We start from the raw sequence: 13,634 nt of genomic DNA on the forward strand, positions 1-13,634 counted from the left end.
GTGTGCATGTGTGGAAGCGCGTGGGTGTGAATTTGTGTGTTTGCAGGAGTGTATGTGTGAATGCATGGCTACTGTGTGTTTCCATACAAGGTCAGGTGTAAGTAAGGTATTATAATGATGTACCTGTACATCTCAGCCCATGAGAAGGACACTTTGTCTTTGACCACAGTATGACCTGTGAATCTGTATGTAAGCCATCATAGAATAAAAGAAAGAGAGCTGTGTAGGGATGAAACCAGGGGCGGAAATCCCGGGGGGGACGGGGGGGACACGACCCCCCCATCCTGGGAAAAATATGATTTGTCCCCCCCAATATATCACTGAAACATAACTATGTCATTTAAATAATATTAATAATACGCAATGAAAGCAATTGTGCTGATTATAGACACTTAATAGCGCGTTTTTAAGTTTCAAAAGATTGCGATCCCCCCGCCCTTTGCCTCACAATGGTTTGATCCACTGCCAGTTCCTTAGCTTGCTACGTAACTGCCGTGAGGTTCATCCAGTCAATCGCGCACACACACACTAGCTGAATATGCAGAGCTAGCGCGCAAATATTAACTATTAAGCTAGCTAGTACCTATTCCATTTATGTGGCGTCGTCAAAGATGGAATCAGCATGCAGATGATGTAAGTTAGTGCTTCAAAGTCCCTGTGATAAGGTTAGCGATAAACTGAAGTCCAAACTGAACAGAACTACACTCTCATCTACCATTGTCTTAAATATATTTAATGGTCTCGTTGCAAAAGCTAAATTGTCGCAAGGGAACTTTTATTTATTTAATTTCACCTTTTATTTAACCCGGGTAGCAAAGATTATAGCAAACACCACTGAAACTGAATTGGTGCTCGCTAGCTTTGCAAATTCAGCTATTGTTGGAAGCCAGCCAATATGAAACAGACTATTAAAATTACAAAAGGTTGCTGCATATGTTGTGTAAATGGTGAACTCATACAGCTGTCAACTCTTGTCATTTTAATCCGTTTCACATTTGCTAGCTACCTTTTAGATCGAAGCCCATATAGAATGATTGAAGATGATAGAAGCCCGTCTCCTACTGTAAATAACCTACACACTGTGTGTGTAGCCAGCCAGGTAGAAAAATGGCAGAAAAATAAAAGACGGACATCAGAGTATTTTTCAGTACACCAAAACGCATAGTAAGAACCCTAGTAGCCTAATATCTCAAAGACTAGTTGATAAAATGTTCATAAGAAAGAAGTGAAATGCTAATGGTATGTTTCACAATGATGTCATTAGGCAGAGCAGGCAACAGATGGCACACAGACAGCAGAGTTGGGGACAGATATGCAGGGACAGACTGGCAGAGACAGGGAGTCTCAGGTAAGTTTGTTGAGTCTTTGTTTGGCAACATTATGAAAAGTTCTCAATTTTTTTGACTTGTAAAATAGGAACATAATTGGAAAATGCCATGGATACCCCCACTCTCAACTTAAACTGGTGACTGAACTAAGATTTGTTAAAGGCAATGGTATTGCTGTTGTGATTAGTTGTGTAGTTTTGGGTACCGGTAGTTAGGAGTACGGCAAACACCTTATTTCTTTGGTTCCTCAATATACATTTACCATATTACAATGTAGGCTATGTGTTACAGCACTACTTTTGGTGTACCCCTCAGGAATTGCTCTTGAGAAAATGTAATGTAATTGTCCCCTCCAAAGTGGATATCAGATTTTCGCCCCTGGATGAAACGGTTACCGGTTTCACGATCAACCACAGTAAAACTCCCGACGATTAGTATTACCCTTTCAAATTGTAATTATCATTAAAACCGTGTTTGATTACCACGGTTTGAAAAACTCACGGTAAATACTATCCAGCATCAACCAAATGTAGCAACAGTCTGACGCAGCATGCAACGTGGGTTTTGTTTTGTGTGAAAACATGGAGGAAGGCAGTGACAGCGCTCGGGAGATTTTTCAGCCTTCCAAGAGGACTATATCTGAAGTGTGGTCGTATTTTGGGTTTTTACAAGAGTGCTGAGGGAAACTTCATCGAAGATGATCACCTTGTCTGCAGAACATGCAACAACAATCAAAAATCGCTGCGAAAGGGGGCGACACTTCAAATCTCTTGGGTCATCTTCATGACCACCACCCACCACTTTATAGCGAATGCAAGGTAAGTTAACTTTTAGCTAAATGCATGATGTGGGGACTTCGGAATGGGGGAACATGTCATGGTTTGTCTGTCTAACTTGCTAATAGCTTGTCAATGATGTAAACTGAAGCTGTCAGTGTTACCTACTCTTGTAAAACCACGACACGTTGTTCTGCTGCTACATGCGTCGTGTCTGCAGACACTATTCGCCCATTGCACACGATAACACGTGACGTAGTTTTAGTCACCCAACCAACATATTTTGTTCATTTAAAATCCGGTAGACGACTTGTTTCTACAACTGTTCCAGCAGGAGAAACACTATAGGCTCCTATACAAGACTCCTGTATTTATGTCAATTGTTGGGCTCATTGCAATTACTATCACTGTCTTCTTAAGACTCATTTGTATTTGTCAATTGTGCATGGGGTTATTGTGTGAGTATATACAATCGTGTGTGTGTGCGCAATAATTATAATGTAGTAATAATACATTTGCTATTCCCTTGTTTACAGAGTGGATGTGCAGCAGGCAAACCCAGTGATGCTACTGGTCCCTCATCTACAGTTGTGACACAGACACTCGAGCAAGCATTTAAAAAGGCAGGCTGCTTATGCACCCATTAAAAAATGCTCAAGACCCCTTTTATATTACATTGCAAGGGACATGATGCCATTTCAAATTGTTGAGAGGCCTGTCTTTCTGAGGCTGATGGAGGTTGCCGTGCCTCACGACAAAGTGAGTGCTGCTAATTGTATTTGTTGTTTGTTTATTTGATTTGCTTAAGGTTGTGCTCATTTAAACCTGTGCTAGGGAAACTTTTACCTCTCATGGCCACATGGTGCCATCTTTAATGTTATTAGTTTAATGTTTATGCCCACAAAAAGTGCATAGTGCTGCTCATTTTATTTGTTTGTTGGTTTTCAATATAAAATTTGGTGAAATGATTTCAGTGTGTGTATCAGTACTTTTTGAACATTTCCAGCACATTTTAACAATACCACGATAATACTAATAACCGTGATAATTTTGGTCACTAATCGTGATATGAAATGTTCATACTGTTTCATCTCTAGTAGGGAGAGAGATAAAGATGGGGAGGGTAGATTTTATGATATCGGTACGTGTTCATTACGGTATAGTTTTGGCCACTGTGAGGTATCCGTATACTTTAAATTCCCACTAGAGAATTAGGTGCATTTCCTGGAGATGTTGTCAACCGTAGAAATGTCAGTAGCCCTGTGCCACTGTTTTAATGCATGGCAAGGAAAATACCATTTCAGTATCAGATTCCTTGTGTATTTCATTACTGTATTGATTCTGTACTGTGAACCCCTATCCAGGTACCCACAACAGGACTCTACTCCGCCCCCTAGCACAGAATGTTAAAGGTCCAATGCAGCTGTTTTTATCTCCATATCAAATCATTTCTGGATAACAATTAAGTACCGTACTGTGATTGTTTTCAATAAAAATGGTCAAATATAGCAAAAATAGCTTCATAGCAAAGATACATTTCTTAAGCAAAAATTTAGCTTGGACTGTCTGGGAGTGGTCTGAAAGCTAGCTGTTATTGGCAGAGAGGTTTGAAATGCTCTTTCTTATCGGGCTATTAACACTATTTGCAACCTGGTGATGTTACCAGGCAGACGAAAACTCCATCCCACTAAAACAGGCTGAAATTTCAGGTGGCCTTTTCAAACAGCTCTTACACTCATAATGTTCACAATTTCACAGTATTATCCCATTTTCATAGTGTTCTCAAAGAACACAGAGAAATCAAATGTTTGAACGCATTAGGCCTTTAACCCTTTACACTAGTGGGAATTGGCCTATATGGATAGGGCTACATTAAAATGTTTTACACAAGACATATGGAAAGCGTATGCATAACCATGGTAGCAAATAAAAGTGAACCGTTTGGTGATTATGGGAAAATGATTCGACTAAAGGTGAGGACACAACAGTTCACCTGACACGACTGAATCCAAACATTACATTGTTGATTTTAGGTCCATTTTACATTTACTGTACTTTTTGCAATATTTGTTGATAACTACATCTGAAAATACTCTGGATACATTCAGTAACATGATAATAATAGCCTTGGAAAATTTGGGTGAGAGGTCAAACTGCTGTCTCCATGTGACCACACACCTCTCCACAGTGTGCACAGATCCTAAGTCATTTCAATTTGCTTTTATGACTCAAAGAAGAGTCTTCAACAATAAGGTGCTTTTTTTGAGCTCTCCAGGCTGTGCCGTTGAGGAGCTAGAGCAAGCAGACTTTGTAGTTGTTTTGTTTGGAACACAGCCCTGCATCCCAGAGTTTTATGATATGGAAATGTGCAGTGCACATTTGGACTCACGGGCGTTTGGCTTGCTTGTATGACATCAAAGCGGTGTTTATTATCCTCTTCATTTACAGCTCAAGTTTAGAACGGCTGTCAGTCAAAACCGATACAGCTCTGTGAAGCAGAGACCCTGAGCTCTGACAGCATGTACAGCGTGTTACTGTACAGCCACTACGTTCCAATCTAGGAACTTATCAGTGTCCAAATCTGCCATTTTCAACCTGTATACAGGTACGAGTGTAAAGGGCTACGGGAAAAACAGATCATTTTTAAATGTGGGGTCAAGGCTCTAAATGTCCCCCCTCTCTTTATCCTCTTCTCTTCTAGCTGAACGCCAATGTGCTGATCTTCCTGTGCACTAACATCATTGGGATATGTACCCACTACCCTGCCGAGGTGTCTCAGAGACAGGCTTTCCAGGAGACCAGAGGATACATTCAGGCCAGACTGCACCTGCAGAGAGAGAACCAGCAGCAGGTACACCACACACAGACAGACAGACAGACAGACAGACAGACATATTAATACAGATACACACAAACACACACTGTAAACACCTCCATTGACTGACAGAAAGCAGGAATTTTGAAGGACATAAGTATTACATGCAGCTGCTAACCAAGACAGTTTTTTTTTTCTCTCCCAACACTTCAGGAGCGCCTGTTGCTCTCTGTGTTGCCAAGGCATGTTGCCATGGAGATGAAGGCTGACATCAACGCTAAAAAGGAAGACATGATGTTCCATAAGATCTACATCCAAAAACATGACAACGTCAGGTCAGCATAGACACTTTCGTCCTTATAACCCCTGACAACAACACATCTGTAATCACAGCATTACTTGAACAAGCCAAACTGACAAGAGCTATGACTTCTAACGTCTTAACACAATGTTCATGGGTTTTGTCACGCTTTTATCACTCTCCCGAGTGACGCAGCGGTCTAAGTCACTGCATCTCAGTGCTTGAGGCGTAACTACAGACACCCTGGTTCGAATCCAGGCTGTATCACAACCGGCTGTGATTGGGCGTCCCATAGGGCAGCGCACAATTGGCCCAGCGTCGTCCGGGTTTGGCCGGTGTAGGCCGTCATTGTAAATAAGAATTTGTTCTTAACTGACTTTCCTAGTTAAATAAAGGTTTAAAAAAAATGGCTCTAGGCAAACTACTATTAGCATTTCTGTGCCTCATATTCAACAGTAGGGGAGAGCAGGGATGAAAGTAACACAGGCAAAAGTAGCTCACCCATTTTCTAAGTTAACACAGAAGCTAGAATGACGTAGTGAACTCAGCTCGTTCCTAATACGGAGGACGAGCTCCCTGCTAAAAAAGCAGCCCTGTCCGACCATGTTATCAACAAAAAGGGGTTTTGAGGATTGTAGAGTATTTAGTAGTTTAAGGTTCCAAAAATATGTCATTTTCTTAACCCATCTAGTGACTAAATGACAGCATAGGTTTCAAGTATCATGCTAGCTACACTATTAGAAAAAAAGGTTCCAAAAGGGTTATTTGGCTGTCCCTATAGGATAACTCTTTGGTTCCAGCTAGAACCATTTTTGGTTCCAGGTAGAACCCTCTGTGGAAAGGGTTCTACATGGAACCCCAAAAAGTTCTACCTGGAACCAAAAGAGTTCTACCTGGAACCAAAAAGGGTTCTTCAAAGGGTTCTTCTTTGGGGACAGCCGAAGAACCTGATGACCTGGAATAAAATAAACGTTTAAGCACAGGCCATTGTCTCTAGTTCATATTGCTTTTATAATGTTAGCAAAATATCAACAAGTGACTGAATTTTTGAAAATGATATATGTCATTTTTAGAATTATGCCTTAATCAATTGAATTGAAGGATCAGCTTCTCACAAGCTTTTATCAACAGGTTCGTGGTTCAAAATATATATATTTATGATTCTGGGGGTCAGTTACCTTGTGTCAAGCCATGGACATGTGATAAGCATGATCAGTTTGTGAAGAGAATTCAAATGTTTATTCTATCAAGACACACGGAGCGCACATGACAAGTACAGCTGTAGCGCACCTGATTGGTAGGGCTAAGCATGAATAGTCACTGAAAATTGTGAAAAACATCTACTGCATATACCATTAAAGTGAGATGAGAAAATGATGGTTAATATTTATTTCATCTATTTTAGTCAGATTAATATTTTAAGGCAAAATATTGTGGTTGCGCAACATTGCGATGTTGATGCATGGTTCATTTCCATAAATTTCGATAGCATTAATTATTAAAATCGACACAAACATGAAATGATGGCTGATAGTACATTTGTTGAAAGTAACAAGCATTACAAACCAGAAACAGGGAGATAAGACAGATATTGTGCACTTCTCGCCAGCTGTTAATTCCGCCCCAAGACTGTGTTACTCCCGCCCCGCCAGCAAGTACAAAAGTAACATTGTGGTATTTCTGTTCTTGGTCTATTTAATTTCAACTAATTTACCCTAAAAATGAAATTATAGTTGCTAATGGTAGAGGACATATATAAGTTATTTGTCCTAAAATATGGTCTTTCTAGTGCTATCGATCTCAGAATAATTAGTTAAAAAACGAAGTGTTACTTGCAGATCAATATTCTCATACACACACACACACACACACACACACACACACACACACACACACACACACACACACACACACACACACACACACACTTAGGATTTGATAGAGAGCAGGCTAATTAAGGATAGTAAGGGAATACTTAATTACCAGCAGCCAATATAAGATAATCCCCAAAGATAGGAAGCTCCAGCCCAGATTCAATTAAAGCACTGATTATACACACTAAGTCTCAGATACACACACACACACACACACACACACACACACACACACACACACACACACACACACACACACACACACAGAGAGACAGACAGACAGACAAACAGACAGAGACAGGCGGATAAAGGATCATCTGATAATTCAATCAATCAATAATCAAGCCTATCTTTCTCTTTTTCCTCAGTATTCTGTTTGCTGACATTGAGGGCTTCACCAGCTTGGCATCTCAGTGTACGGCTCAGGAGTTGGTCATGACACTCAACGAGCTCTTCGCCCGCTTCGACAAACTAGCATCGGTAAATAAGCATTTCTCTTTCACCTCTCTCTTTCACCTTCTCCCCATTTTGTTCATTTTCCTCCATTCAGTATCCTGTGTTAACTCTCTCTGTCATTACTGCTGATTCTCTCTCTGTAGGAGAACCACTGTCTCCGTATCAAGATCCTGGGTGACTGTTACTACTGTGTGTCTGGGCTTCCTGAGCCCCGTGCTGACCACGCCCACTGCTGTGTGGAGATGGGCGTCGACATGATAGAGGCCATCTCGTGAGTATGAGGAACGTCTTTGTGTGGGGAGATGGCATATTTTCTAGACATGAAAAATCATGAAAATGTATATAATGTATTGCCTCGGCCTGTTGTATCATGTGTTTTTTGGAAAGAAATGGAACATACATCTTGTGTGTGTGTCTGTGTGTGTGTGCAGGCTGGTGCGAGAGGTGACAGGAGTCAACGTGAACATGCGTGTGGGTATCCACAGTGGCCGTGTGCACTGTGGGGTGCTGGGACTCAGGAAGTGGCAGTTTGATGTGTGGTCCAATGATGTCACACTAGCCAACCATATGGAGGCTGGGGGCAAGGCAGGGTGAGGGAAAAACACACACACACACACACACACACACACACACACACACACACACACACACACACACACACACACACACACACACACACACACACACACACACACACACACACAGAGACTGACCTCGTGTCCCTTTTCCAGGAGGATCCACATCACCAAGGCCACTCTGCAGTATCTGAATGGGGATTATGAGGTGGAGCCTGGGTTCGGAGGGGAGAGGAATGCTTACCTGAAGGAGAACAGCATCGAGACCTTCCTGGTGCTGGGCTGCAGCCAGAAAAGGGTTAGTAACAAAACTATTTCCTACACCTGCCAACCACCACACATACAGTTCTGTTACAGTATACAGAGTTTTGGCAAGATGGAGTACCGCTATGGACCAAAAGTGACTATGTAGCAGGTTATGACAACTAACATAGCTGGTTAGGAGAATTAGGTTAAGGTTAGGAAAAGGGTTAGGGTTAGCTAAAATGTTACAGTTGTCCCCGACGCGACTTGAACATTCATCTTTTGGTCCGTAGCTGTACTCTATTTAGTCACAACCATTATACAGGACACTAGAGATCAGTAATGTTTCTCACCCATTCCAATCAGCTTTACATTTCCACCAGGGTTAGAAACTCTTGGGGATGCCTTAAAAAGTGGGCAGGAATAACCTTTGTATTTTTTATGTTGGGTTGCACCCCTTTAATCCACACCAGGGTTTCACCGGATCAATTTGTCTAACCTCTTTCTCTGTGTGTGCTTTCCTATGTGTAGAAAGACGAGAAGGCCATGATGGCCAAGATGCAGAGGACGCGGTCCAACTCCAACGAGGGCCTGATGCCTCGCTGGGTGCCCGACACAAGGTTCTCCAGGACCAAGGACTCCAAAGTCTTCAGACAGATGGTGAGACGAGACCTCTCTCTCGGCTTATCTGTACCTCCCCTGCTTCTACTTATAGTCTCTCAATCGTCTCACCCATTAATGTCACCTCTCCTGAGAGAGCTCTGTGTCTCACTGGTCTCTCCGTTATGTTGCTCTGTGTCTACCAATTGTCTCTGCTCTCTCTCCTCTCCTGTCTCCTGAGGGCCAGCTGCATCTCTCACAGCCAGGGTTTTATCTATTGCCTAATCCCTCTATTTTACATCTCTCCTCTGGGTTTTTGTATGTTGGTTAATCCTCATTTCCTTTCTCTTTCTCAGGGGATTGACGAGTCATCCAGCAAAGACAAGTGAGTGGTTATTGCTCTGATGATTGTTGGGATACACACACATACAGTCACCTATATACACACCCAGGTAGACAGGCTCACGCGCCGAGATACACTTTCACGTACTCTAAAGGTCTTACCATTTTACCCATCTCTTCTCTCCCTCGCTCTCTCTCTCCCGCCGCTCCTCCTCCCTCGCTACTCTCCCCCTTCCCAGCCGTGGTGCACAGGAGGCAATGAACCCCGAGGACGAGGTGGACGAGTTTCTGGGGCGAGCCATCGACGCCCGCAGCATCGACCAGCTGAGGAAGGACCACGTCAAGAAGTTCCTGCTCACCTTCCAGACCTCCAGCTTGGAAAAAAAGGTTTGTCCGCCTCTGGGCTTTATTTAGTTAATCCCTGGAGCATTGTGTCGTCCCTATCCACAGTCAAAGTCTGCTGATGCTTTTTGCTGAGTCCGTTTTTAAATGGGTTTTGATCCGTCTCTCTGGTAGTATTCGAAGAAGGTGGACGATCGCTTTGGGGGTTACGTAGCTTGTACTCTCCTGGTCTTCTGTTTCATCTCCTTCATCCAGATTGTCATATTTCCACAGTGAGTGACACACACACACGCACACACACACACACACACACACACACACACACACACACACACTCACACGCGTACACGTTTCTGAGTCCTCCGTCTGTGTGTCTTCTCCTGCAGCACCCCGGTCATGCTAGGGATCTACATCAGTATCTTCATCATCCTCGCCAACATTCTCTTCATCTGTGCCATATATTCCTGCGTTAAGGTAGGAACCTCCACAACACACACGTTACCACGTGTACACACCCACGTGCATTCCGGACACTAAACTTTCTTTCCTTTATTCCTCCTCTCTTGCAGCAGTTTCCAGCTGCGATGCAGACAGTGTCAAAGAAGATAGTCCAGTCTCGTACCAACAGCACTCTGATGGGGGTGTTCACCATCATCCTCGTCTTCATCTCTGCCTTTGTCAACATGGTGAGACTAAACAGATTGACACACACGCACACACATATACACACACACACAAATTAACATGTTTGTGTGTGTCTCCTCTGTTGTAGTTTGCCTGTGACACAGAGAGCTTGGTGGTCTGTATCTCCCGGGAGCTGAACATCTCTGTTGCCATGGTGACGCCATGTCTCATCCGCAACCTGTCTGTGTCTGTAGACGGGGGTCTAGAGATCTGTCCCAGCCAGGGCCCCTCATGTCCCTTCCCAGAGGTGAGTGGGTGTGTCACTGATGCCGATTATATGGACCAGAAACTGCCTTTATGTTCTTCGTAATAACAGATCAATCTGATAATCAATCAATGAAGACGAAAAGTTGACAAATTCTCTCTGTCCTTCTCTCCCTCAGTATTTCAGCTACAGTGTGCTGCTGACCCTGCTGGCGTGTTCAGTGTTCCTACAGATCAGCAGTATAGGGAAGCTGGCCCTCATGCTGCTCATCCAGCTCACCTTCCTGCTGCTGGTGGAGTGGCCACAGGTGGCGCTGTTTGACAACGCTGACCTCTTCGTCACCTCCAATGCCCTGTGAGTACTGGGGCTGCATTCAGGAGGGCACAACGTGGTCGTAACATGTTTTCTTTTGAATGTGGATTTGACTAAACCCTTTTCTTATCTTTCACCTCTAGTGATTTCAATGAAACTATTCAATGGTCCAGTTTCAATGAAACTACAGACGAGTGGTACGTTTGGATTCAAAAGCTTTTCTGAAATCATTTTTTTTAGATCTGTGTAGGGATGTGTGTATGACCCAGTTTCTCTATCTTTGACTAACTCCGTCTGTCTGCGGATTGGTTTGTGTCTTTCTTTGTTTTCTTTCTAGCAATTTCTCTCTGACCTCCTCTTCCGTCTCTCTGCAGCCCATTCAGTGAGACCAAAGTATCCCTGAGGGTCATGACTCCTGTGATTCTCACTGTGTTTGTGCTGGCGCTCTACCTCCACGCCCAGCAGGTGGAGTCCACATCACGCCTCGATTTCCTCTGGAAACTACAGGTACCATGAGCCTACAGGGGAGCACTCCACTTCCTTGGCTACAGCAGAGCAGTGTAACGTAAGATGCCCCCCCACCTATCTTAACATTGCTCCCTCACGTCCTCCTTCCAGGCCACAGAAGAGAAGGAGGAGATGGAGGAGCTGCAGGCGTACAACCGCCGCCTCCTCCACAACATCCTGCCCAAGGACGTGGCCGCTCACTTCCTGGCGCGAGAGCGAAGGAACGACGAGCTCTACTACCAGTCCTGTGAGTGTGTGGCCGTCATGTTCGCCTCCATCTCCAACTTCTCTGAGTTCTACGTGGAGCTGGAAGCCAACAACGAGGGAGTGGAGTGTCTCCGGCTGCTCAACGAGATCATCGCCGACTTTGACGAGGTAAAGAGGGAGAGCAGAGGAGAGGATATGGGAGGGTAGCCTATGGGATTTTAGACGCTAAGTATCATTGTTCATTCAGTGTCTTTTGCCCTTTGGTGAATTTTCGGTGCTATCATCTTTGGCCTCATGCATTTAAACAGGATACTTTTTTGGTCTGTCTCAAACCTGAGCCTGTGTGTGTTGTCCTGCTCCAAGATCATCAGTGAGGAGAAGTTCCGTCAGCTGGAGAAGATCAAGACCATCGGCAGCACCTACATGGCCGCCTCAGGTCTCAACGACTCCACCTACGACCGTAAGGGTCGCTCCCACATCACAGCACTGGCCGACTACGCCATGAGACTGAGGGAGCAGATGAAGTACATCAACGAGCATTCCTTCAACAACTTCCAGATGAAGATAGGTAAGGGGAAACAGTCTGAAAAAGCGAAACAAAGCTTTAAACAAGCTAGGTGAGGTTGAAGTTCACATGAACCTCTGAAACAGACAGGAATTGAGTGGGATCGAAACCGGTGTGGCAGACTAAAGAGAGAGTTGGTTGATAGTACATGGAGTAGAATATAGTTGGGTGCATGAGTTTGGTATGAATAACCGCTATGTTTATAACCAGCTCTCTTTTCTCAGGTCTGAACATTGGGCCAGTGGTGGCAGGGGTGATTGGAGCACGGAAGCCACAGTACGATATCTGGGGGAACACGGTCAACGTGGCCAGTCGCATGGACAGCACAGGAGTCCCCGACCGCATTCAGGTATGGAGGATGTCAATCAGTTAACACTCAGTAGCTCATACTCAGTCCCTAATGTTTTTTTGCATTAAGATCCCCATTAGCCGACGCCAATGGCGACAGCTAGTCTTACTGGGGTCCGACACAACGAAAAAGACATTACAGACAAAATACTTTACAATTTACATACTTTTATAATCATTAAACACGTAGTGTGCGTGTGTGTGCATCAATCAGTTACATATACATGTGAGTACATACAGTCGTGGCCAAATATTTGAGAATGACTCAAATATTAATTTCCACAAAGTTTGCTGCTTCAATGTCTTTAGATATTTTTGTCAGATGTTACTATGGAATACTGAAGTATAATTACAAGCATTTCCTTAAGTGTCAAAGGCATTGACAATTACATGAAGTTGATGCAAAGTGTCAATATTTGCAGTGTTGACCCTTCTTTTTCAACACCTCTGCAATCCGCCCTGGCATGCTGTCAATTAACTTCTGGGCCACATCCTGACTGATGGCAGCCCATTGTTGCATAATCAATGCTTGGAGTTTGTCAGAATTTGTGGGTTTTTGTTTGTCCACCTGCCTCTTGAGGATTGACCATAAGTTCTTAATGGGATTAAGGTCTGGGGAGTTTCCTGGCCATGGACCCAAAATATCGATGTTTTGTTCCCCGAGCCACTTAATTATGACTTTTGCCTTATGGCAAGGTACTCCATCATGCTGGAAAAACCTTTATTCATGGCTGTGTTCTTAGGCAAAATTGTGAGTGAGCCCACTCCCTTGGCTGAGAAGCAACCCCACACATGAATGGTCTCAGGATGCTTTACTGTTGGCATGACACAGGACTGATGGTAGCGCTCACCTTGTCTTCTCCGGACAAGCTTTTTTCCGGATGCCCCAAACAATCGGAAAGGGGATTCATCAGAGAAAATGACTTTACCCCAGTCCTCAGCAGTCCAATCCCTGTACCTTTTACAGAATATTAGTCTGTCCCTGATGTTTTTCCTGGAGAGAAGTGGCTTCTTTGCTGCCCTTCTTGACACCAGGCCATCCTCCAAAAGTCTTCGCCTCACTGTGCGTACAGATGCACTCACACCTGCCTGCTGCCATTCCTGAGAAAACTCTGTACTGGTGGTGTCCCGATCCCGCAGCTGAATCAACTTTA

At 43.9% G+C, this 13,634-nt stretch overlaps 1 protein-coding gene across 3 annotated transcripts in view; it reads left to right on the forward strand.

Moving 5' to 3' along the window:
- adcy6a (adenylate cyclase 6a) overlaps positions 1 to 13,634 on the forward strand; it is a 55,245-nt gene that overhangs the window by 37,509 nt on the left and 4,102 nt on the right. The window contains exons 1-21 of one of the 3 annotated variants that reach the window (XM_082962006.1): positions 409 to 2,146; positions 2,641 to 2,863; positions 4,806 to 4,955; positions 5,133 to 5,254; positions 7,463 to 7,574; positions 7,694 to 7,821; positions 7,982 to 8,140; positions 8,282 to 8,423; positions 8,900 to 9,028; positions 9,325 to 9,353; positions 9,550 to 9,697; positions 9,827 to 9,924; positions 10,039 to 10,126; positions 10,222 to 10,338; positions 10,425 to 10,583; positions 10,720 to 10,895; positions 10,997 to 11,050; positions 11,228 to 11,360; positions 11,472 to 11,735; positions 11,931 to 12,135; positions 12,357 to 12,481. In XM_082962006.1, coding sequence (XP_082818132.1) covers positions 2,792 to 2,863; positions 4,806 to 4,955; positions 5,133 to 5,254; positions 7,463 to 7,574; positions 7,694 to 7,821; positions 7,982 to 8,140; positions 8,282 to 8,423; positions 8,900 to 9,028; positions 9,325 to 9,353; positions 9,550 to 9,697; positions 9,827 to 9,924; positions 10,039 to 10,126; positions 10,222 to 10,338; positions 10,425 to 10,583; positions 10,720 to 10,895; positions 10,997 to 11,050; positions 11,228 to 11,360; positions 11,472 to 11,735; positions 11,931 to 12,135; positions 12,357 to 12,481 — 2,610 coding nt within the window. In that variant the 5' untranslated portion in view covers positions 409 to 2,146; positions 2,641 to 2,791. Of the gene's footprint in view, positions 1 to 408; positions 2,147 to 2,640; positions 2,864 to 4,805; positions 4,956 to 5,132; positions 5,255 to 7,462; positions 7,575 to 7,693; positions 7,822 to 7,981; positions 8,141 to 8,281; positions 8,424 to 8,899; positions 9,029 to 9,324; positions 9,354 to 9,549; positions 9,698 to 9,826; positions 9,925 to 10,038; positions 10,127 to 10,221; positions 10,339 to 10,424; positions 10,584 to 10,719; positions 10,896 to 10,996; positions 11,051 to 11,227; positions 11,361 to 11,471; positions 11,736 to 11,930; positions 12,136 to 12,356; positions 12,482 to 13,634 lie in introns of those variants that run through there. The other 2 variants (XM_014145539.3, XM_082962005.1) reach the window with 2 other exon arrangements.

Source organism: Salmo salar, chromosome 15, assembly GCF_965601325.2.
Source record: "Salmo salar chromosome 15, fSalSal1, whole genome shotgun sequence".
Taxonomy (NCBI): Eukaryota; Metazoa; Chordata; class Actinopteri; order Salmoniformes; family Salmonidae; genus Salmo; species Salmo salar.